Genomic DNA, 24477 nt, shown 5'->3' on the forward strand with positions numbered 1-24477 from the left:
GTTTGTTAGTCATTTTCACCTAGACATCTCAGATTTTTAAATTTTTTGTGCTATTTGAGGTAGATGCAGTGTAGTCTGTATTATACTTCTGGAATGTCTATCAGTTCTATTGTCTAATTTGAAAGATTCATGAAATATTCTTAAGCCTAAGTCTGCAAATTGACGTGTGAGACTGTTATAATCTCTACTGATTAAAATATTCATCACAAGACTTTGAAAGTTGCCTTAATCAAAATTTTAATAACAACACATTTCCCGCTATAAACTTCACACATCTGTCAATGGATTACGCTCTCCTTCAATAAAAGACAGTGTAAACCTAACTGTTGGGACATCAGAAGTCAGTTGTCATTTTAGATCATGGTATATATGGCCTCTTTTCAAATGTAAATATTCTGTGGTTTTCCAGTTCATCTGTTTATTGAACAAATCCATGTTGACACCCTACTGTCCCCTACAGGGGATAAAAATCAGTATTAGATAAAAATCCTTGTCCTAAAGGACCTTATATAAATTTGTTTCCTTTATAGATAAACATTCGTTGTTAGCCTGTTTACAAAAATTTATTTCTAAAATTTTTATTTAGCTATATGTACAGCTCTCGGTTTTGTAAAGTCAAGTGGCATTATTTATATATTTTTTTAAAAAGCCACATGAAGTGCAGTTGTTTGCTTTTAAAATGTAATATTTGTTGTTATGCAACAGCAGCCAATTTTCTACAGTAAAAATTGAATGCTGCAAATTATAAGGAAAGAAAAAAGCAGCCTAGAGTTTTATTTAAGATACTACTTCACATTTTTTTTTGTTTTTTTGAGGTGGGGTGGAATAGGAGATTCAAGCAACAGGAATAGAATATTAGAAAATGGGATTATATTTTTTCCAGCTATGTATCATGGCTATTTGACTCCCTTTTTAGAAATAGATACATTTCCACACAGCCTTAGGGAAAATTAGCCTATTGGTTTTTTTAGGGCAGTAGTCCTACTGAGAATACTGGAGGGAAAAAGATAATCCCAAACAACAGGCTTCAGATGTGAATGAAGCAAGATAACCTAGAACATGGAAATAGAGACTAGATAAATAATGTCAGGAATCACAGAGTGGTAGCAAAGGTTAAATTGTAGACAAGTAAAGAATAGGACAGGGACAGAAGAGAAGGAGAGGTTGCCTGGTATAAAAGAAAAATAGGCCTGACAATTAAAAAAGAAAACAAATTCATGTCCTTATCATTAGATAAAAATAAAATTCAAGGGACCCATCATAATACTAAACATTCCGTCAGTAAAACTAACAAGTAATTTGTGAATACTTGCCAGGAAGACCAAAAGAGATGTGTGGGTGATAGTGCTACAGTTCTTAATATGAGGTAAAAGCCTGCGTACCTCTATGGGCGGTTTTTTTGTTTGGTTTGGTTTTGTTGGTGAGGAGGAAAACATACCCATCTTTATAAGGATGCAACCCAAAGAATCACTCAAGGGCCCTTCTATTGTAATATTCACGGCCTTCCATTCCCTCTCTCATCTTCTCACCAGGTGGGTTCCAGAGTGTGATGAAGGCCATGATCAGAAATGGTTTTTCCACCATTTCTGGTGGTTTTTTATTTGCAGTGCCTGATCCCTGCTTTCCTACATACCTGTGTCAGATTGTAACTTGAGTTGCCCATCTCCTCTCCATTTCCCCTCTTCTTTTTTTCTCTTTCACCTATAATCATTTATCTCTTGATTTGGTCAGCTGTTCAGACAATATACCAAAAAAAAAAAGCTTCCATGGTGTTGATCATATAAAAGCCACTTTGTGAATTTAGGAATAAGTGTCATCAACCATAAAGGATTCATTCCATGAGGGGCTAGTTTAAGATGGAATGCTGTGTAGCAACCCTATTACAAATTTCTAAAATAACCCTTTCAGCATTGACTCCTCTGATGAAAAACTGCAGAATAAGAGACCAGCTCCTTGTTTTATTGTTCAGCACTCTTTCATTCTTCCAATCAGACTTCAATCTTATTTTACTTTTCAAGTAAGCTACCTGGTTAGCTATCAGTTTCAAGGTACAATATGATGAGTATCAGGTCAGTTCGTTATATCTGTTCCCCACAGATGTTTAAAGAATATTCACTAGGATATTCTGAATTCCGAGATTTAAATTATTCAAAGATTAGATAAATCTTAAGTGACATTATTTGTTCACCTTTTTTTTCTTTTTAATCACTGAGTTTTTCTTGCCTTCAGTAATCTCGTAGAGTTGACAGGTTATTTGCATAATAATAACAGTAATTATAATAGTCAATATCATTAAACATTTCTTCTCTTTGCTAAATACTTCACGTGAATTCTCATTTTACCAGAACTTGGTCTGAAAAACTATTGAGTCCCTGTATCATTAGCTTTTCTGTCTAAAGGGAAACTGTTGAAATCTGGAATTCAAATAAATTTCTTTATTTTCTTCCTGGTTTTTTTCCTGTAATTTTCAGAAAACTCTTTAGGGTGTGGGTTTTATTGTATATATTTGGTTTGTTTTCATTTATTTCCTATTTTCTTCCTCCTTATAACTACTTACTACTGGAATCACCACAACTAAAGCATTTGAATACCTCTGAACCTGTGTCTCAGTTTCTTTATCTGTAAAATGGCTATAATAATAGTTCCTACCTCACAGGATGATTGTGAAGATTAAATTATGTAATAAATGCAAAGCACATAGAACTGTGCCTGGCACATAAACATTACATAGTTGTTAGCCATTTTAAAGTTTTTTATTTCTTTATTTGGTTACAACTTTCTGTGATTTACATGCCAGATTTTTTTTTAAATTTCATGGTATAATCATAGGTAACTAGTACCATTACCCTTCAAAGTTTGGAAATTTTTATGGTATTTATAAACATTCGGTCACTGTCAAAGAATGTCTCTTTTGCGTATTACATAGCATTCACTGAGAGAGTGGGCATTCAGCCAACTCTATAATTGCTGTTAATTTACTGTATCATTAACAGAATTAGTCAGTTGCATTTCAAACTATGTTAAAATATAGTTTATTTCTACACTGTTGAGGGCTATATGGAAAATCAAATTGTCATTTCTAGCTAATTATAATGAATACTGTGTATTGTGTTGTATGATATATTGAGTTATTAATCCCTTAAGATAAATTGAACTGCCACTTCATATGTCTACAAACATAAAATGTATTCTTTCCCAAGAATAAAAGAATTTTGTATATTAGTTCCATTTTACATTTAGCAAATCTGTAAATAAATATGTAGTAAATATGCTACATCTTATAGAATTGCTTTGAGTAGCGTGAGAGCTATCAAAAATGTAAACAAAATAAGGAGGGCATTCTCTTTATGTTGATGTTTATGTCACTGTCTTAAAACAGCAAGGGTCGTGTGGTCGGTCATTCATTATATACTTTACATGGAATCCATTAAGTATCTCAGCTGTTGTGTTTCATAATTAATTGTTGTTACGTATGAGACACTTTTGCAGTTATAAAGCAGAAATGAATCATCCTGTCTTAGAAATGTAGGTTCATTGGACATCTGTTAATGTCTTTTCTATGCAGTGCTAATTAATAAATAAGTGTTGTTGGATCAGCATAGCTCCACGTAATGGTTTTAAGTTCAGTGTTCAAGAGCAGCTGTTTTATATCTGTCTGATTTGGGGCGTGGAGAGATGGCTATTGTAGGAATATTAAATTTGGAGAGCTTTGGGTTCTGGTTTTGATGGACCGCTTCTCCGCACCCCCACCTCCCAGGCATTGGAGGACCTCCTGTCGTGTATGTGTTCCATGAATTAAAACAGTGGGAATGTTTGAGTGATATTTTATGTACATGTTTCAGTTTAGATACCAGTTCATCTTTATTTCCCCTCAATTGTTTGGGATTTAGCAGTTTTTGAATCCATATATGATTATGTTACTGGAAAATTTGTCCAAACTCATATAGCCAACTTTTTTTAAAAGTCCTTAATTATTTTGAAGTACTGTATTACTGTTTTTATTTTTTATTAAATTTATTGGGGTGACATTGGTGAATAAAATTATGTGGGCTTCAAATGTACAATTCCATAATATATCATCTATGTTTCCATTAAATGATCTTTAAAAAGCTGGCAAAATCTTAGCCTTTAAATGGTAAAGTTGTACTTCTAGGAATGTCGTACTCTTAGAGCTTTTGTTAAATTTCTGTGTTTTCCTTTTATATTTTTATTTTTTAACTGACTGAGGAAGGAAACCTGTATATGCATGCCAAGCAAGCATTGGTTGAGCTGGTTTCAGGTTACTGTGTCTTTACCAAATAGTATCTTGTTCAAAATGAAGTAATTGAGACATCACCTATGATGGAAGAGACTTTTATAGAGATTTTAATATAAGTCTACTCTTCTTAAGGGATGATTTTATTGCCTTACATATTGGCATATATGATGCAATCTGGTCTCAAACTAATGTTGTCCTTGAGACCCATGAAAAAAGAAGCAAATGCAAAACACTCCACAATCTAAGGCACATGGGATTTCTACAGAAAAATAAATAATGTGTCCTGAGGATGAACTCACACTCAGTGATTACCATCCACACTATGTGATTCTACCTGAAAGGAGAATCAACTAGAGTACCATTTCTGAAACGTGAGGCAGTGGAACAAGTCCAAAGAGACAAAATAATCATTTAAAGAAAAAAAAATGGAATGTAAAACATAATGAAAGAACAAGTTGCTAACACACACGAAAAAGAACCAAATTGAACCTTATTCAATATAGATGTTTTTGAAAAATTCTATATAAATTGAATTTTTATAAATTGGATAGAAAGGAATCTACTTACTGCTTCCTAACCACCTCACCCCAGGTATCCATAGGAGTTGGGAGTGGTCTGCTGCTGCCTGACAGTAAAGGGCCCTGGGAATTGAATACGATGCTCCCATCTTCTAAGAGACTTGCTACTCATAGCCCGTGAAATTTTCTAGTTGCATGTTTTTCGACATCTATAGTTAAAAGGAACGGAGAAAGATGTTAAATTTAAATGTCTATGCTGTAAAGGTCTTTTATTTTTAATCATTTACATTTTAGTTGAAAGCTTTAAAAAAGTAGCTGTAGCCTGCAGTGAAATGTAGCATGCTATAAAGTCTCTTTCACAGCTGGGTGGTTATCATCTTTACACGTCAACGTTTCTAGCTAACGTTTAATTTCTTTACTGCCAGTTATTCAAGGTGAAATATATGTCCAGGTTTGTTTGGGGGTTTTTTTTGGTTTTTTTGTTTGTTTGTTTTTTACTTTGGGGAGGGTTTTTGTTTTATTAGAGTTCCTTTAAGATTTGTGATTCCCCTCATTCTAATGGGTTTTTCCAGTTTTTATTTTGTCACTAATACTTTAAAATAATCTTAAGATGTGTTAGTTGTTGGTACAGTGCTCTTAAGTCAGTTTTAAGAAAAGCACACTTGAAATCTCAAGAGGGTGGTAGGACTGACATTTTTGAAATGTATACTAACAGCCTGTTCAAATAAACCAGTTTCGTAGTGAGCCTGTGGCCAAGATCCGTGAATGATGTTAGCCCTGCTATTTTTGGACCTCTGTTACATGAGTCACTGATTTATGATATGGGGGCTCCAAATATTTCCTCTCTCAGTCCCCATGGAAAAGCATTTTTGAGAAGAATGTATTTCTCACTGATCTCATACTTCCTTGGTGAAATCACAGTGGTTTTTATCTCCTGATCAAATTTTTTTTGAAACATGGAAGCAATGTGAAAACTAGAGGTATTACTGAAATGTTATTTTAAATTATCATTTTTAATGTTATTATCAGCGATTCCAGCTTGGAGGTGTTCATTTAGAATCAGTTTGTCAAATACTTGCTTATATTCTTCTCTGTCTAGATGCATGTGATCTCTCTCCCCTTACAAAACCACTTTTCTGTATATGAAATGTCTATACCCTAGAGCCAGGGAGTGGTAAAGAAAACCAAGGATTTTAAATCGAGCTGATGGTGGAATTATTACATGAACATACATTCTGAAATAATTTTGTAAAACTAAGAGAAGTGAAGAGGGGAAGGGAGGCTAAGACTGCTGGAATTCCCTCTGGGTACCAGGCATGGTACTAGAACTTTTTGTGTAATCTTCACAGCCACTGTGGGTGGCTGGTATTTCCCCCATTTTACAGATGAAGAAACTGAATTACAGAGATGCTATTTTGGTTTGTCCCAAGTGAGGATTCTAGCCCAAGTCCAGCTAACTCCCAAAACCATGTATTCTTTTTACAGTGTAGCTGTTGGATCGTGGAACTAGAATGGGTCTTAGAAATAATCTAGTTTAAGTCTCTCATCTTGTCAGGAAATAAAGACTCAGAGTAGCAAAGAAGTGACTTATCCTAGATCATTCACTACTTAGTAGCATTGTTTTTTAATGCTACAGTCAACATTGTTAACTCTTGCTAAAATTATTTTTAAGGAGAAGTGATTCTGTGAAGTACAGAAATAGTACAACTTCATTTTAAGGTACCTTTTAAGATAAAGCAGTAAGGCAACTGGGAAATATATCCTGTTTCCCCGAAAATCACACCTAGCCGGATAATCAGCTCCAATGCATCTTTTGGAGCAAAAATTAATATAAGACTCGGTATTACATTATATTATATTATATTATATTATATTATATTATATTATACGATATAAGACCCGGTCTTATAGTAAAATAAGACCGGGTATTACATTAATTTCTGCTCCAAAAGACTCATTAGAGCTGATTGTACTGCTAGGTCTTATTTTCAGGGAAACACGGTATGCATGTTGTATTCATTTCCTATTGGCTGTTATAAAAAATTAACACAAACCTGGTGGCTTAAAACAATATCAATTTCTTGTCTTACATTTCTGGAAACTAAAATCAAAGTGTCAGCAGTTCGGCATTTCTTCTGAAGGTTTCGGGGGAAATCCATCTCCTTGCCTTTTCCAGTTTCTTAGAAGCCACTGCATTCCTTGGCTCCCTTCCTCACTTAACTGATTCTGCCCTCACATACCATACTGATCCTACTGCCTCCCTCTTATGAGGCCCTTGTGATTGCTTGGATTATTCCAGGATAATCACCCCTTCTCAAGACCCTTAACTTAGTGACACCTACAGAGTCCTTCTTACTAGGTGAGGTAATATATTCACAGGTTCCAGGGATTAGGATGTGGACATCTTTGGGGGGATAGGGCATTATTCTGTCCCCCACACACATACACCCACATGCCTGTGTGGTTGTTTATCACACAGAAATTGAAACCCTTCTCATCCAGAGTCATCTGGGAATTTGCCATTCTAGATAAATCACTTTTCTGTATCACTATATCCAAATCATGTTTTAAGTTTTCCTTTATAAATGGAAAATGTTCTGAAACGTGCTGTCTTCCCTGCCTTTGAAAACAGTATTCTCAATATAATTTTCCCTCTCCTTGAGGAACGAGAGCTGTCATTGTAAGCATCAGTATTGAGCAGTGCGTCAAATACAGCGATAAGTGCAAATGCAGGTGTAGGTTGTGAAACACACAGAACTCAGTGAGTGTTAACCCCTGTGATAGAACTAGAATTTTCTTTACAGTCATTTTTTATTATTTGTCAGGACGGTGAAGAATGTTCTGAATAAGATATAACATGATGGGCTTTCTGGGAAATTGAGTTAGAGATCACCCCATTCGTCTGTAGGGTGAGAGGAGGAGGGTGGCTTTCTCAGCCACTCAAAATCTAACAACTCAGATCCCTTAATATTTGTCAATATTCAGAACGTCATTTTCTGTTTCTGCATCACTAATGTCAAAGGACTGCAGACAATTTCTCATAAATTTGCATGCATTCTTCTCCCTCATTTCCCCTAGGTTTGTTGATAGGATCTGGAAAAGAATGCTGGCTGTTTCAAGAGCTTTTATTAGCAGGTTTTTGCCTTGATTGTGGAACACTTTTGCTGATGTAGCCAGGCCACACATTTTTAAAGTTCTCTTTAGTATTTAAATAGGCAATAGCAACAATAAAAGGTTTTATGGTGGAGTGCCGGGTACATATTGAGTACATACTAAATGTTTTATTATTGGTTTAACCTGTATGAAATTGCTTCTGAAATAATATCTTAATCTGTAGGATAATTTAGTAAAGTAACATTACGGGATAGAAAGATATTAAAAATACCTCCAGCTCCCTCAGGATATTTCCCACAGTCTTCCAGCTTTCAGCCTAATATAAGTTGTGGTTCTAAAGTGCTCTTTTACCTAAAGAACAAGATGTTACAACCCCGCGGAGAGATACTTGTCTGTTTGAACAATAGCCTGTGATGTGTTAGCATTTGTTCAGCGAACAGTGGGCTCTTCCTATGTGCCAAGCACTGCATTGGACATCAGTTGAAAGAAAATACTTTCATGAGTAATTCACGGTTTGGTGAGGAGCTCCTGTGGCAAATGTGGTAATAGAAGTAGGAATATGATGACGGAGCCCGAAAAAGGTCATGGCTTACATTACAGTAGGTAAATGCATGACAATTCTTAAAAACTCCAGAATCATGAATTTTTTTTCCAGCTTCAAAAGGTGGTATTGGTGGGAGTCTAAAGAATTAGAACACGTAGGATCAACCTACCCATTTAATTCAGGAGCACTTCTCAGGTCACAGGTGGACATCACCCAAGTAGATCCTTTTTATTAGTATTATAAAACATTAAAGTGTAAAACATCCTCTGTCGAAAAAAAATTCACAAGATTCTTTGCAAATTCATCCTTTATTTTTTATCCAACCCTACTTTTAATGAAATAACTCCACTTGAAACACCAGAGTCAACTGTAAAAAAAAAAAAAAAAAAAAAAAAAAGATCTAATTAGAAAATGGGCAAAGGATAGGAACATTCTCTCTCATGAAAGAGGGTATCCAGATAGCAAATAAGCACATGAAGAAGTGTTCCGCATCATTAGCAATTAGGGAAATGCAAATTAAAACCACAATAAGGTATAGCTACACCGTTTTAGAATGTCTAAAACAAAGCATGACAATAACACTAAATGTCGACCAGGATGCAGAGAAACTGAATAACACTGCTGGTGGGGGTGCAAAAGGTACAACCACTCTAGAAAAAAGTATGGCAGTTTTTTATAAAACTAAATATGAGTTTACCATACAGCCCAAGAATTGCATTTGTGGGCATTTATCACAGAGAAATAAAAACTTAGATTCACACAAAATCACTCAAATGTTCATAGCAGCTTTATTTGTAATAAATAAAAGTTGAAAACATTCCATTTGTCCTTCAGTGTGGGTAAATGGTTAAACAAACTGGTACATCCATACCATGGAACTTTACTTGGCAATAAGAAGGATGAAGCTATTGATACATGCAACAATTTAATGGATCAAGGGAATTATGTTTAGTGAAAAGAACCAATATCAAAAAGTTACATCCTGTATGATTCCATTTATATAGCATTCTTAAAATGACAAAATTAAGAAGGGAGGTGGATTGTGACTGGCTACCCTTTAATAAGAGGGTAACACAAAGGATGTTTGCAATGGAACTGTTCTGTATCTTGTCTGTGGTGGTAATCAGACAAACCTACATGTGATAAAAATTGCATAGAAACGTATACATACATAAGTGCATATAGAACTGAAGATACATGTATGAAAAAGGTCAATGAACCGTATCAATGTCAATTTCCTGTGATATACTACGAGTATAGTTATGCAAGATGTTACCATTGGTGGAAACTGAGTGAAGAATATATTTGACCTGGCTGTATTATTTCTTAAAATTCATGTGAATCTATAATTATCTCAAAATTAAAAGTTAAAAAAAAAAAGACAGGCATTGAGGTTTAGGAAACCATAGGCTTTTAGATCAACAAAATTGTGTTCAAATTATGGCTCCACTGCTTACCAACTATGGGACTGTGAGCCAGTTCTTTTAACTTCTCTGCATTAGTCGTTTTCTCACTTTTATTGAGATATAATTGACATCATACAACACTGTATTAGTTTTAGGTGTAAGACATAATGATTGGATACATACATACATTGTTGAATTGAGTACCACAATAAGTTTAGTTAACATCCATCACCTCACATAGTTACAATTTCTTTAGTGTGTACAATATACTACTTCCCTCCTTGAGTTGTTTTGAGGAGTAACTGGCTCGGAGTAGCCAATTAATATCTGATAGATTTTTAAGTATCATTATTATATATAAAAGTCACTTATCACTTATATTGGATCATAATAATTTGTCTTTTCATCTTGCCCTTATAGGGATAGGTACTCTGACTTCTCTGCAGAATTTTAATATCGTTAGGTATTCTCTATTTTATTAGCTTCTGCTCATGTCTTCATTTCTCTCTGCTTTCATGGGATTTACTCTATTCTTTTTCCTTCCTTGGTTGGAAGCTTAACTTTTTAAATGTCTTTCTTCCTTTCTAAAATATGCTTTTAAACTAGATTTTTTTTCTTTTTACAACTGTTTTAGTCAAATCACAAATTTTGGTAATGTCAATCCAACATCTTCATTGTCATTCAGTTATAAATATAGCTATTTATTTTTCTTTAATCCAAGAGTTATTTGAAAATGTGTTTTTCAGTTTACAAACATGATGGATGATCTTTGTAGTCTTAATAATTATTTGAAATATGTTAAGCTTCTTTTGTGGCTTAGCATGTGATCAGTTTTTATAAATGTTTCTTATATGCTTTGGAAAGAAATATGTGTTAATTGTTGAGGGTGAAGTTTTATCTTCAGTACTTTATTACTTTGTTGTTCATATTTTCAATACTATATTTTCATCTGGTTGACCTATCACTTACTGCAGTGAAAATGTCCCTCTTTGATTTCATCATTTTCTCTTTATAATTCTTCCAATTTTTACTTTTTATATTTTGGCTATGTTGTTAGGTACAACAGATTCACATTGTTATATTTCCTGATGTGTTGTTTATTTCATCATAATTCAGTGATCTTCTTTATTCATTTTTGTCTTAAATGCTTTTTGACTTAAACATATATTTGATCTAATAGTAGTATAGTCATTTAAGCTATTTTTCAGTTAGTGTTTACATAATATATGTGCCCAGAAATTAGAATTCTTAAGGGAAACAGTTTTCTCCCCAGGCCAGACAGAGCCCAGGCTTTCTCTGGCAAGTGTCTTTGCCAGATCTCCATAAGGTATTATCTTTGCAAGTCCATCCATTTACTGAAAGCTGCTCAAGTGTTCCAATTTATGTAAGGACTCTCAATTTCAACACCTTGCCACATACAGACCTAAGGTTTTATCTTCTTTCTCCACAAAGGGCGTCAAAGTCCAAGTGTCCATTTCATTAAGACTGACTTCTTTACACACACACACACACACACACACACACACACACACACACACACACACACACACACCCCTCTTCTCCAGGCCCCACCTTTGACAGCTAGACTGTCAGTCAGCTCATGTACTTACTATAATAGTTGGTTTTCAGTTCTGACCTCTTAGGATTCACCTTAATAATTCAGCATTTTAAAGAGTGTTAGTTATTGTTTCTTTAACATTTCTAGGTGCTTGGGATGTGTGTATGTAGGCAGGGATATTGAGATTATCTGGTCTGGCATGCAGGGCAGTTCTTATTAGGAGTCCTAATCTAGCCTGAGAATTGTACTATGTTCAGCAGTTGTAGACTACTGGATCAGTAATTTCTGAGACTTCACATGAGAAGAATTAAGTGAATCCTGATGTTTGAGTGGCTGCTGGATACCCTGGTGGGATGGCAACACCCACAAAGATCTGCCATCTGTGTATCTCTGGTTCAGAGCCATTTTGAACTTAGGGTACCAGAAGACTGGTCTTTAGAACACCAAGATTCTTTTACATTTCAACTTCTAAATTTGAGAACATAAACAGGATATTAAATGAATAGCATTACAATCTTATTGTTGCTTACCTAAGACTTTTATAAAACAGTTTTATCAGAGTTATAAAACTGATTTGGACTTTTAGTCAAAGTTCAAAAGTGTTATAAGCCTGTTTCAAAATTATACTTAAGCGCATTGTAACAGCTATCTACGATGTCAGAGGGGTAGTAGACTTGGGAGGGGGGTTATCACTTGGTGAGGGGTATAAATGTCTAATCATTATGTTGTTTTGTACACCTGAAACTAATATAAAAATTAAATTTAAAAAATTTACCTAAGCAAAGTACAGTGGTGATCTAGCTGTCAAAGGGCAGAGGTAGGCAGCACTAAACAAATTAAATTATTATTAATTAAATTACATTCAAAATATAAAATTGAAGGAAGAAAAGGTTTGTAAGTTACAACTATTACAGTTTTTCTTTAAACTAGATTTTACATATGTGCCCTAATTTATGTTTTTAAACTATGACATTGAATATTTATTACCTTTCTATTCATTTCCCATGCTTTTTTGAATTTTATAAATGTACAAAACCCTTAACTGGAATCCAACAGAAGTTTCCTTTGAAATTTTTATTTTTGAAATTTTTTTCTTTGAAATTTGCTTAGAGGTCAGAGTTACTTTTCCTATTATGAACAATGCCACAGCACCAAAAGTAAATTCAGTCCCCAGAGCATTCGTTAAGTGATAGGACTCTTCGTCCAAAGCAGAATGTCATGATTTTGCTGTTTGGAGTTTACTTCTCTGTGCCCAGAATGAGAAGTTCTAAAATAGTGACTTTGTTTACTGATTCTTCACATGTGCTTAAGGAAAAAGTAAATATATGGTTGAACCAATGACCCTTATTATTTTGTATAATAAAAGGTATGTCAATTTGTAACAACTTTACATTTTCTTCTAGGTTACCTTCCGAACAAGAATCTACCACTGTAATATTAACAGCCAAGGTGTGATCTGTCTGGACATCCTAAAGGACAACTGGAGTCCGGCCCTAACCATTTCTAAAGTGCTCCTCTCCATCTGCTCGCTTCTTACAGATTGCAACCCTGGTGAGAGACTAAATCCAATCGATCTATTCAAGACTTAAATGTCAGACCTCACTAAATTGTTTACTACCATCAGCACTACTTCTACAATACTACAATTACTATTACTTTGACTTTAAATTCCCATAGTACATAAGTTAGTGTATAACAGCTTTCTTTTTTTTTTTTTTTTTTTTTTTGATTTTTTTTTTAATTAATTTTATTGGGGTGACAATTGTTAGTAAATTTACATAGATTTCAGGTGTACAATTCTGTATCACATCGTCTATAAATCCCATTGTGTGTTCACCACCCAGAGTCAGTTCTCCTAACAGCTTTCTTTTTAAATTGGGTCTTGTCATTAGTCTTTTTAAGACCTGTTATTTGCCAAGAAGGAAAAAGCATCGTGTGATAAAAAGTAATGAAAAATCATTTTAGTTTAAGAATTGTATTTGAAGAATGTCTTGCATTCTGCCTCGAAATAATAAAAATTTTAATTGAATAGCTGAATTTTTAATTAGATGCCTACCAGAAGATGTTAATTTGAAAAATGTGGGCTATTTTAAATCTGAAAACAACTAGGCAGCATCATACAGACGTGACCTTTTCGGCATCTTAATAACAGTCTATCCTTATGAGCTATTAGAACAAAAAAGCAGAATGGTTCTGAACTAGGAAATACCCCCAAATAGGAAAGACAAATACAACTTCCCAGGAAAACTAACGAGAGTTTATGACCAAGCCTTTTTGGCTTGCTGGTGTGCTTAATGTTGAAAGTTCTTACTTTCTGTGTGCTCCCAGATGTGTGATTATGTGTCTGACCAGCTTCTTTTAACTAAAAGACAAAACTGCCAATTCTTTACATATTTGGATTTATTTTGGAAAAACCTAAAAATCCAAAGGTAGCTCTAGGGTTTTCATCGATGTTCTCAATAAGAAATTCTTCTTTGAGTTTTTAATTGGTAGTGTTAATATTTCATGAGATTCCATCTTCCATGTTCAGGAATAAATACTATTCTGTAGGTAAATGAAGTTTGAGACAAGAGAAATGACCAGTGGGATCGGGGTCTCTCTGAGCCTCCTAGCTGGTGTATAAAACATGAAGAAATTACAAGCTTTTCAAGTTTTATATGTTTATTATTTTTCAGTAATAAAAACTTTTTAATGAGGGAATATAAAAACAGAATTAAAGTGTTATATATTTAGAATATATATAACAAATTAAAGCTTTTAACACCAAAAATAAAATATTGTGCAAGATTATTTAAAATATTTTTAATTAATTCATACTTTACCCCAGATAGTAAAGTTCAGTAAAGCTACATCAATATAAAACTGAATGACAGACACTTTATTTTTCAATCTCATTAATCCTGCATCAATCCCATTGTCTCTTAGACTCTGTGTATAACTTCATTTGGAGGGAATGTCATTAAAAAGCATTTATTTGGTGATATGAGGCCCAGACAAAGCAGTCCTCCGGGAAGTATTGGAACATGAACTGCATCTCCTTCCCTACTCCCCAAAATAGTACTTCTTCTGAGGTTTGCTGAAATGTGGAGTGAGGAGTCCTTTTTTTTTAAGAGAAAAGTTTATTTTCGTATGCAACTTATTCAAGAAACTTTTGATGTCAAGTCGTTATGCTGTACACCTTAAACTTATATACAGTATTGTTTGTTAGTTATGTCTCAGTAAAACCAGGGTGGGAAGCAAAACTTTTGAGACTCTACTATTTATGAGACATTTAGGAGCACTAGATGAATAAGAAGTCCTCACTTCTTATACATGGAATAAATTGTAACTTCACACTTAAGAGAGAAAACTCGGTACTTACCGAAAGGCAGTCCTTACCCAACGGTAACCAGACCTGCCTCGTCTCGTCAGCTGAAATGGGCCTGTCACCCTGAATCTGTTTGTATGTGAGAGTGTTCTCTGTACAGATAGATAGCCCTGTGTGAAGGAATAGATTCATTCCACCAAAGTCTTCTCTCAGTAGAGAGATTTCTGTTCAGTAAATTTGTTTTCTTTTGCTGTGTCTCAGGAAATTGCATATGCGTTCTGCAAAAAAATAAAAATAAAAATTACCCCAGCTAAAGCAAAAATTGCATAAATAAAATAAACAGATTTTGAAAATAATGCTATTGATAGTAAGAATAAATCTAAAGATAATACTGTTCCTTGATTTTCACCAACTAAAGATAGCCTATCTGATATAAGAATGGAATATTATTTATAAAATACGTGCTAACAAACTAAATGTTTATACTCTAACACATATAAGGAAGTATCCTAATTAGCACATCATTTATATGTATGTCCACACTTCCAGAGTCTTAAAAGGAGTTGTATATCTTAAACAAGTAAAAATGTCCATTCTTTTGTGTAATGGATTTATTTCAGTTTTCTGATACACTTCCCATCTCTGTAGAATGTTTCCTCCTAGATTTACATTAAACTTCAATCTAACTTATCTTCAAATTATCACAAATATAAATTTGACAGCATATGAATAAATAAGGTTTTCCTATACTGAGCTATTTTAACACCAGAAATACTGTGAGCTCAGAAGTAAGCCTCATAAGGGTGTAGATGTAACCAACTTTAAAAGGGCTTTCTCACTCTTTTCCCTACATAAACTAATTTTTTAAATCTTTTTTTATACTTTTCTCATAATTTGCATTTGTCTCTTTCAAGAAATTTGGGCCTATTCAGAAACTAATGTGATGTGTTTCAGGATGGGGCCGCACATCCTTATTGCATGATATTTATAGTCAGCAGATGGAGATTTAAAAACTAGCTCCACTGTTCACTAGTTGTGTGACTTTGTACTGTCTCTTAACTTTCCTCAGCCTTAGTTCCTTATATAAAATGAAGGTTGTGATCAGCCCTACCTACATCACAGAATTCCTGTGAGTTTAAAATGAGATGGTATATGTGAAAGCCCTTTATAACAATAATAGATTCTTATTGATGTTGTTTCCCAGAGTGTTTAGGATTCCTAATGGGCATAGATTAGATGGCTGATAAATACCTGTTTGGTTGAATTTAATTGAGAGAGATAGTATTGAGTAATCTGTTAACACTACTGCCTTGGCACTGACACTCTTGGGTTTTGTAATCTGAAAAAAGCCTAATTCTGAATTGGTAATGCCTATTGTATTACCTCGTAGGAAGGATTGTCTCTCAGGAGGCAAATGTCCAACATTTATCGGCCAGTCGAGGGGTACACCAGTGATTATCATTCTGTTCCCACTGCAATGGTTTTGGTGGGTCTCACTGCTGGCCTTCATAGGGCTAGTCACATTTCCCAGTGGTGTTTACAGAGCCTGATGCAGAATTCTTATTGGTCAGACATTACCCAGCTACCAGAGTTTGTCTGTGATACACTGATGGCGAACAGAGTGGCGGCAGAAAGGAACAGAGGAAGATATGCCCAAAAGGTTAACACCAGGCTTCCAGATTCTGTAAATTTAGTCCTGCTTGGTAAATCTGATTTAATGTACAAGTATGAATGGCTGAAGTTTAGAGTACTAATCAAATTTCCATTTTTCATGGAATGCTTTTATTTGAAAATATTCTCAGGCACACAAAATTTAAGCTCTGTTCTGTTTGATTTCGCCTTTTGAAATTTGTTTTTACTGTTTTGTGGGTTTTTTAAACTCTAAGATGTTTTATCATATTTTTTATATGAAATCTGTTATTTAAAATGCACCTATATTATGGTCGTCAGACGTATAAATGGGTATTTTCTCTCATACAAAATGAACTATCCTGAGAACACTGACAGTTGTGACATAAAACAAGGAAGTCAATATTTTTCCTGTGCCAGATGCTTTATTTTACAGAGTATGTCCAGAAATATTTCTAACCTTTTTTTCCCCTTCTTTTTCTGAAAAGTATATAAAGCTGCATATCATCTGGCATTATTTTACTAATCTTAGTTCTACTTTCCTACTCTACTACTGTTGCTTTCTAAAGTGTTACAAGCTTGTTTCATCCTAAATATAATTCTGACACTGTTATCATTAAAAATTTTCCGCAAAACATATTACTATGATGAGGTAATTGGAAATTTGAAAACCAAGCGTTTGATTTTGAGGAATTATTGCCAGAAATTCTTAGGCATAATAAAATGGAATTTTGATTATGAATTTTTTACATGTCCTTACCTTTTAGAGATACACACTGAACTATTTGCAAATGAAATTCTTTGATTCCAGGATTTGCTTCAAAGTAATCCAGAAGAATTAGAAGTGGGTAGGGATGTGGAAGATATCATCTTGACCATTATATGAGGTGTGATCAAAAACTAAGGTGAATGTTTAAATTAAAGAATATATATATATTACAGTAAAAGACACATTGCCATTAATCCCCCTCACTTCGAAAACACTTATCCCATGTCACTTCAGAAAGTTCTTGCCACTTTCTGAAGCAGTTCTGGAAGTCCTCTTTCATGAGTGTCTTTAATTGCAGTGTGATGGCTGCCTCTCTGTTCTGATTTGATTTGAAACGTTTACTTTTCACGGTTATTTTGACTTTGGGGAAGAGCCAGAAGTTAAATGGTGCCAGATCCAGTGAATAAGAATGTGGACACACCGTAATGTTTTTATTTGACAGAAATTGCTGTACCAGAAGCGATGTGTGACACTGTGAATGCTGCTGCTGAGTGCCATCCAATGGAAAGGCAGGGATCTTCAATACGGAAAGTGGCGCATCAAACCTTAGGAACAGTATGACAAGTTTCATCTTGTTCAGTATAGTCGGGTGTGAGCTACGGTTGAGAGAAGGTGTGCTTTAAAGTGTGCCGTAAATCATCCTCTGCTCAGTGTCACACATCACTTCTGGTACACAGCAATTTCTGTCAAATAAAAACATTACGGTGTATCCTCATCTAACTTATTCACCAGATCAGGCATAGTGTGATTTCTGGCTCTTCCCCAAAGTCAGAATGATTCAGGACATCAAGGCAGCCACAACAGCGCAACTAAAGACATTCACAAAAGAGGACTTCCAGAAGTGCTTCAGAAAGTGGCAAGAACAGTGTGGGATTAGTGTGTTCAAAGACAAGGGGAGTATTATGAGGGGAATTAATGGCAATGTATCTTTTACTGTAATTTTTTTTTTTATTTCAACATTTACCATATTGTTTGATCACGCCTTGTAATTGTGAATCTTAGTGGTGAGTACATGGGGGTTCATTATGCTATTCTGTCTACTTTTGAATATGTTCCAAATTTTCTATAATAAAGGGTTTTTTTTTAATTGCCAAAGATAAGACATACCAGCAGTGTCATCTATAAAAGTTATGTGATTTGGTTCTTTTGCTCTGTGAAGGAATTTTTTGCGCTCTGACCCTCACCCTGTGTATTTCATTCCCCTGTCATCTGCCTTCAAACTATGGGCTCCCTTGTGATGCAGCCTGGGTCAACAGGGTTCTACATTCATAAACAACCATGGAGTCTTTGTCCTCCACTCTTTAAACAGTCAGAACTGTACAGGCCAGGTCAAACGGAAATGCTCTAGTAAGCATATCCACCAAACACCAACACTCAGAATGGACGAGCTCTTCCCTCTCTCCCTATTGCCTTCCAAATAAAAATCAAGTGTCAGTTACTCCGAGTCTTAGATTCGTGCAGAACTTTATTAGAACAACAAATAGAGCTAAGAATGGCAGCTAATTAACCTCAGCCGTACAGTGATTAAGCTGAGGGTGAGCACAGCTGCAGCTTCATTGGTAAGAGCTTTGTTCTTCTCAAATGGACGAGCAAATGGATAGAGGAGTTTGCTCCCAGTGACATTTTCATAGTGTTAAAAGGTTGAAAAATGGCTCCTTCCTCATCCTCCAGCAGCACAACCCTTTGTTTCAGATCGCTTATGGCCTATTTTGTTGTTTGGTTTTTTGTGTGTTTTTTTAACAATTAATGCAGTCCTTATCCATAAATTGTCCTTAATTTTGATTGTTATTAATTGCTTGTCTTTAACCTGATTATGATTAGATACTAAATTGTGTTATTAAATATTAAAATTTTATAAGTGATTGTGACTACTAGGGAGTAGGGGCCATAAAATAGCATTAATTATTTCAGCACAAGTATATTTATATAGATTATTTACACTAAGTTTGTGAGCTGTTACACTGATGAATGAAAGGTGCATAACTGGAATTTAAAGAGGATTGCATTGCTTACTCCAGCAGCACAAACCTTGCTTCTACATAGCTTGTTCCAGTACACTTGAGAACTGGCAAAGAACAATTGCTTTAACTGAAAAGCTGTAAAAATGACAAGCCTACCTGTTTTCAAAACAAGCTGTCTTAGCAGGAATGCAAAAAAAATTTTCTACAAATGATGTTACAGATGGCGACACAGACATCAGGTTTCTTCTGATGCCACGTAGTGAAATAAGTAAAACGGTTCCTCTCTGAGTCAGAGTTGCCAGGAAAGGATTGTTGTCTTCTGTTTGTAGGTGAGAGATGACTCCATGACAAAGCGAGTGCCCTAATCAGCCCTTGGTATTTGTGCTCTGTGTGAACAAGTCTATTTAACATAAGCATCAGTTTTGATATCTTTCCTGAACATCCAATTGCCTCGTTTAAAAAGGACAGTAGCTGTTTGTTATTTTTTTAATAGATCATTGACCAAAAATGCTGACTACAAAAATTTCTTACTCTCATAGATAAATATAGCTCTTTGGTAGGTTTGATTCTTTCAAAGATGGTAAAAACTAGATTTTTATTATATTTGCTGATACATGAGATGGCATTTCAAATGTGCCTGTAAAAAAGTTCACCCTCATATCTCACCTAAAGGAAAGGACCATTGGAGAAATTGCTCCCTTTTGGTAAAGGAGAAAATATAACCTTGTGTTTGTCATCTTCATGTTTCTTTTTCTCACTTTTGTTTCCTTATCTCTGACCCAGGGAATAGCTGTGAAACATGAAATAGCTGTGCTACCAGCATTCTTAAAGCAGGAGGATGAATCCCTGTGGTAGCAAGCTGTAATTCCTTTTCCATTTCTTTCTGACCATTACAAAATTGTCTGCTCATCCTTTGTAGGATTCTGATTGGTGTGTCCTCATGTACATACAGTAAGATCTCACCAGTTCAATGTAATTAAGAGAAGGTCAGCCTGATTAGTAATTTTTTAATGAATTGTAGGCAATTTCAAATGTTTGAAGACCTAGTACTTTTAAGCACATATAGGATATAGTAGTAAAATGTTTAAACTAGATGGCCTGTCGACTCTGATTTACTAAAGAAATGGATATAGTGGGTTTTTTCACATTCACAAAAATAGGGAAAATAATCATAATGAACCCTAATGTATCCCTCACCCACCTTCAAAACTTACCTTTATTTAGGGTTTAGGGATTTTGACAGATTCTCAAGGACTGTTTTTAGACAGGCTAAACATTTACAGGTAATATTGCTTGATACCATTAATTTTCATAGCAACCATTTTTTTTTTTGGTAAGACACTAGTCAATATTTTAATAAATGTGTAATTGGAATACTAGGAGTAATCAGTGCAAACAAATATTTGAAGGAAATAGTGCCTAAAAATATTCCAAATTTGATCAAACAGCATAACCTACATATTCAAGGTCAGCAAACACCAAGCAAATACAAAGCAAACTGCAACTAGAAAGATCATAGTCAAACTTAAGAATATAATTAACAAAGAGAAAAATATTAAGAGCAACAGGAGAAAAATATACAATGTTAATATAGAAAGGTGAATTTTCTTTTTTTTCTTTCTTTTTTTTCTTTTTTTAAAATTTATTGGGGTGACAATTGTTAGTAAAATTACATAGATTTCAGGTGTACAATTCTGTATTACATCATCTATAAATCCCACTGTGTGTTCACCACCCAGAATCAGTTCTCCTTTCATCATCATATATTTGATCCCCCTTACCCTCATTTCCCACCTCCCACCCCCCTTACCCTCTGGTAACCACTAAACTATTGTCTATGTGTATGAGTTTTTGTTTCTCATTTGTTTGTCTTGTTCTTTTTTTGTTTTGGTTTATATACCACGTATCAGTGAAATCATATGGTTCTCTGCTTTTTCTCTCTGACTTATTTCACTTAGCATTATACTCTCAGGATCCATCCATGTTGTCACAAATGTCCTATATCATCTCTTCTTACCACCGAATAATATTCCATTGTGTATATATACCACAACTTCTTTATCCATTCATCTATCAAAGGACATTTTGGTTGTTTCCATGTCTCGGCCACCGTAAACAAAGCTGCAATGAACATTGGAGGACTCGTGTTTTTAATTTTCTTCGCAACCATTTTTAAAGGAGATAATATAGTAAACTTCAGAAAAGGTTGCTGCATCATAATTATTATTAATAATAGTTACTGGAGGGTTCAGTATATGTTGCTATGGAAGATAAGCCACTGAGTAAAGTCATTTCATAAGGAGAAATGAAGGTAAATTTCTTAAATACTACATATTTGAAATCATAACAATGCATTACAATGTTTTAATATGGAAATTGGAGAATTCTAAAAAATCATAATAAAACCCCTCCAATTGTCCAGAAATTTACTTGTATGGACAAAACATCTAGATGATTGACTAAAATTTTGTCTTTTTAATTTGCATATTTGTGATCGTGTCGTGTCTTGGGAAAACATAGTAATGATGAAAATCTAAGAATCAGTGTCACACTACCAATGTCTGAGTCTGGGGCCCGTAACAACTAAGCAGTTGTCTTTGTTTTTCCGGACTTTCTCACTCGGCCTTGTATTTAATACCTGGCCTGAGCAAGGTGCTTTCAGTACAACACTCACAATAATTCTTATTTTAAAAAGAAGATATTTCTAAAATGTCAGACTGATTATTTCTACACAACAGTAACAACTTCTTTCTCTTTTTTTCTTTTTACATTTGTCTTTGAAGAGATGCTGGAACTTAATGCTTATGGGTATTGAATTTTTGGTTGTGTCATACTGGTGAAGAATTTCATAATAAGCAGTATTAGGAGTTGTTTTTTTTTAACTGTATAGGCATATTTCTTACCTCAACGTATGTTCCTGGAGAAAAAATTATAAATCAAAATATTTTAGATGTATTTGAAGTACTTTCTACTTATAAGTATCCTATGGAGAAACTTGTTGCAAATAAAGCATTTATAAAACTTGAATAATGAATGCCCCCCATTTCTTTTTTAAAAATACAAGGGTTTTTCCCCCCTAATTCATCACTGCCTTCACTCTGAGGGCATGTTCCTAATTAAGTCATTTTGTTTGTGATACCCACGTGCCTAGGCCAGCGTATAAAAGCCTATACAGCTGTGTGCCTGTAGGTGGTACTTTTGGAGGCGACTGTTCACACCAGTGAGGTGCATCGTGGCCTCACATACTCTGGTGACTGAATTTCTTGTCCAGACTGGTTTCTATGATGGAAACATGTTCATACACAGTCTAATTCAGATACACATGGGAAGCTCAACAAATGGAGACCTAGAGATGTCTTTATTGTATTTATCTAGCTTTGAATGCCAGCATTAGATTTTTATAAGAAAAATTCCAGAAAAGAACATTCAGCTGCAGTGCATGAACACATAACCCTGCTTCGCTGGGGCAGCGGCACACAGAGCGCCAGCCATCCCTGCTCCTGTGTAAGGGGTCCCCTTACCTGAGGAAGGCATACGGTTTTTATCTAGGCAAGGGTCTGATAGGGCTGATGTATTTTTTTTTAATTTATTGGGGTGACAATTCTTAGTAAAATTACATAGACTTCAGGTGTACAATTCTGTATTATATCATCTATAAATCCCATTGTGTGTTCCACCACCGAGTCAGTTCTTCCATCACCATATATTTGTAGTGTATTTTAACTTTAGCCGTATTGAGGGTTCCTTGCCTGCAGAGACTGTGTTCTTTCATTGGATTCACATTCAAAATATTGTGGATAGCTCAGAGTTGGGATTAATCATATCTGAGTTTAAAATTGTGTCCAATTTGTTAAGTTTTTAAGTGAAAGATTACTGTTTGAAGAGAGGTTTTTGTTTGTTTGCTTGTTTAAATCTCCGGAAGGGGGTTTAAAGTTGTAGTTATTGTAACTAGGCAAAGAAACCTTTGATTTATATGTGAAAATGGCATTTGGGGAACTCAGGCCATGTGTATATTCCTAGTTTTCATGGTACAGGGAGGATATCTCAAGGTGGGGGAAAAAAGGGTTCTAATTCTACTCCTTGATGATGTATCTATGTTGGCTTTCTCTTTTTTTGCAAAATGGAAATAGCTTTATTGTTTTTTCTCATAAAAATAGCACATGCTTATTAAATTTTTCTTAAATTAACTATCCTTTAAACATAAGTATTTAATTTTAATTTGAGGCTCTTTGCTCTGCAAACTCATATTTAGTGGGACTCTGCAAAGTATATTTGTCACTTAAGTTTGTCTCAGTATATTCTTAGTGTAAGTTTAGACACGCTGACCTCAACTTTTAGCCTGGGCTTTGATCTGTTTCTCTTTAGCATTTCCCTATGCATTGCTCCTTAATTAATATAAATCTAGACATGGATTTGCTTTTGCTACAAATTTTCTGTTACAAAATCTATTGCTGCCCTCACAATAATAACCTCTAATATATTGGTTTGGAAGTTGATCTCTTTAAAAAGCTACTGTATATATTAACTTATGAAAACTTTCTTCAATTTACTTTTTAGAAAATATCATTTTGGGGTGTTTTTTTTTAGAAATCACTAATGATCCTTTGTTGTTGTTAAGAGAAACACTAAGAAGGAAAAGATAGTGGTCTAGATCAGTACTTATAAATTTCTATACTCTCCCAAAACTGAAGTCTTCCTCCACTAAAATCAATTAATACATGTCTTTCTTAGTGTTAAAATTTAGTAAATTGTATTTAAGTTGTTTTTCTCCCCCCTATATTATCTTCACATCTTTGTCATCTGGTGTTCTTTTGGGAATTGGGGAATGCTGTTGAAGCTACCCCTTCTGTCATTGTCAGTGAAAGGCTCTGTAAATACAAATAAATTTCAAAGTGAAGCAGACCCTCAATTTAAGTAAGCACCGTTTTTTACTGGCATGGGAATGTGTCTTTTACTCAGAACTATTTCAACAGGGAATAACTCAAAAACTGCATTTCCCATAGTTGAGGAATTTCTGAAGAGTCAGGAACACTTAGTCTTGATTTAATAACATTTTTATTTATTGTTTCTTAAATGGAGATAATTAAAAGATAACAAAGATTACAGTGGTGAAAAAGGACTCAGATTAATTCTCATTCTAGAGTAAAAAGGGCTTTCTTAAATGATAAGGAAAGAATTACATAAGAATTGTGTGTTTTTAGGTGAAGGGTATTTCCTATTCCCCTAGATAACCTCTCCCTGTGGTTTTTTGTTTGTTTGTTTGTTTTTCATTTTTTACGTTAAGGACCAGTAATAAGTTTGTCACTTTTTAAAATTAGTCCTCTATCCTTCTGTAGTCACATTTTATTGTTTTACTTTGGCCATCAGGTAGCACAGCACTAATTTAATGCTTAGTCACAATAACTACCTTAAC

General features: G+C 34.5%; 1 protein-coding gene across 3 annotated transcripts in view; it reads left to right on the forward strand.

Annotated features, from left to right (window-relative positions):
• The window catches only part of UBE2E2 (ubiquitin conjugating enzyme E2 E2), a 297767-nt gene that overhangs the window by 241463 nt on the left and 31827 nt on the right, over nucleotides 1-24477 (forward strand). For 2 of the 3 annotated variants that reach the window (XM_081073426.1, XM_081073427.1), the window contains exon 5: nucleotides 12802-12949. In XM_081073426.1, coding sequence (XP_080929552.1) covers nucleotides 12802-12949 — 148 coding nt within the window. Of the gene's footprint in view, nucleotides 1-12801; nucleotides 13097-13260; nucleotides 15023-24477 lie in introns of those variants that run through there. The other variant, XR_013994934.1, reaches the window with a different exon arrangement.

This window comes from Rhinolophus hipposideros (genome assembly GCF_964194185.1).
Source record: "Rhinolophus hipposideros genome assembly, chromosome: 14".
Lineage (NCBI taxonomy): Eukaryota > Metazoa > Chordata > Mammalia > Chiroptera > Rhinolophidae > Rhinolophus > Rhinolophus hipposideros.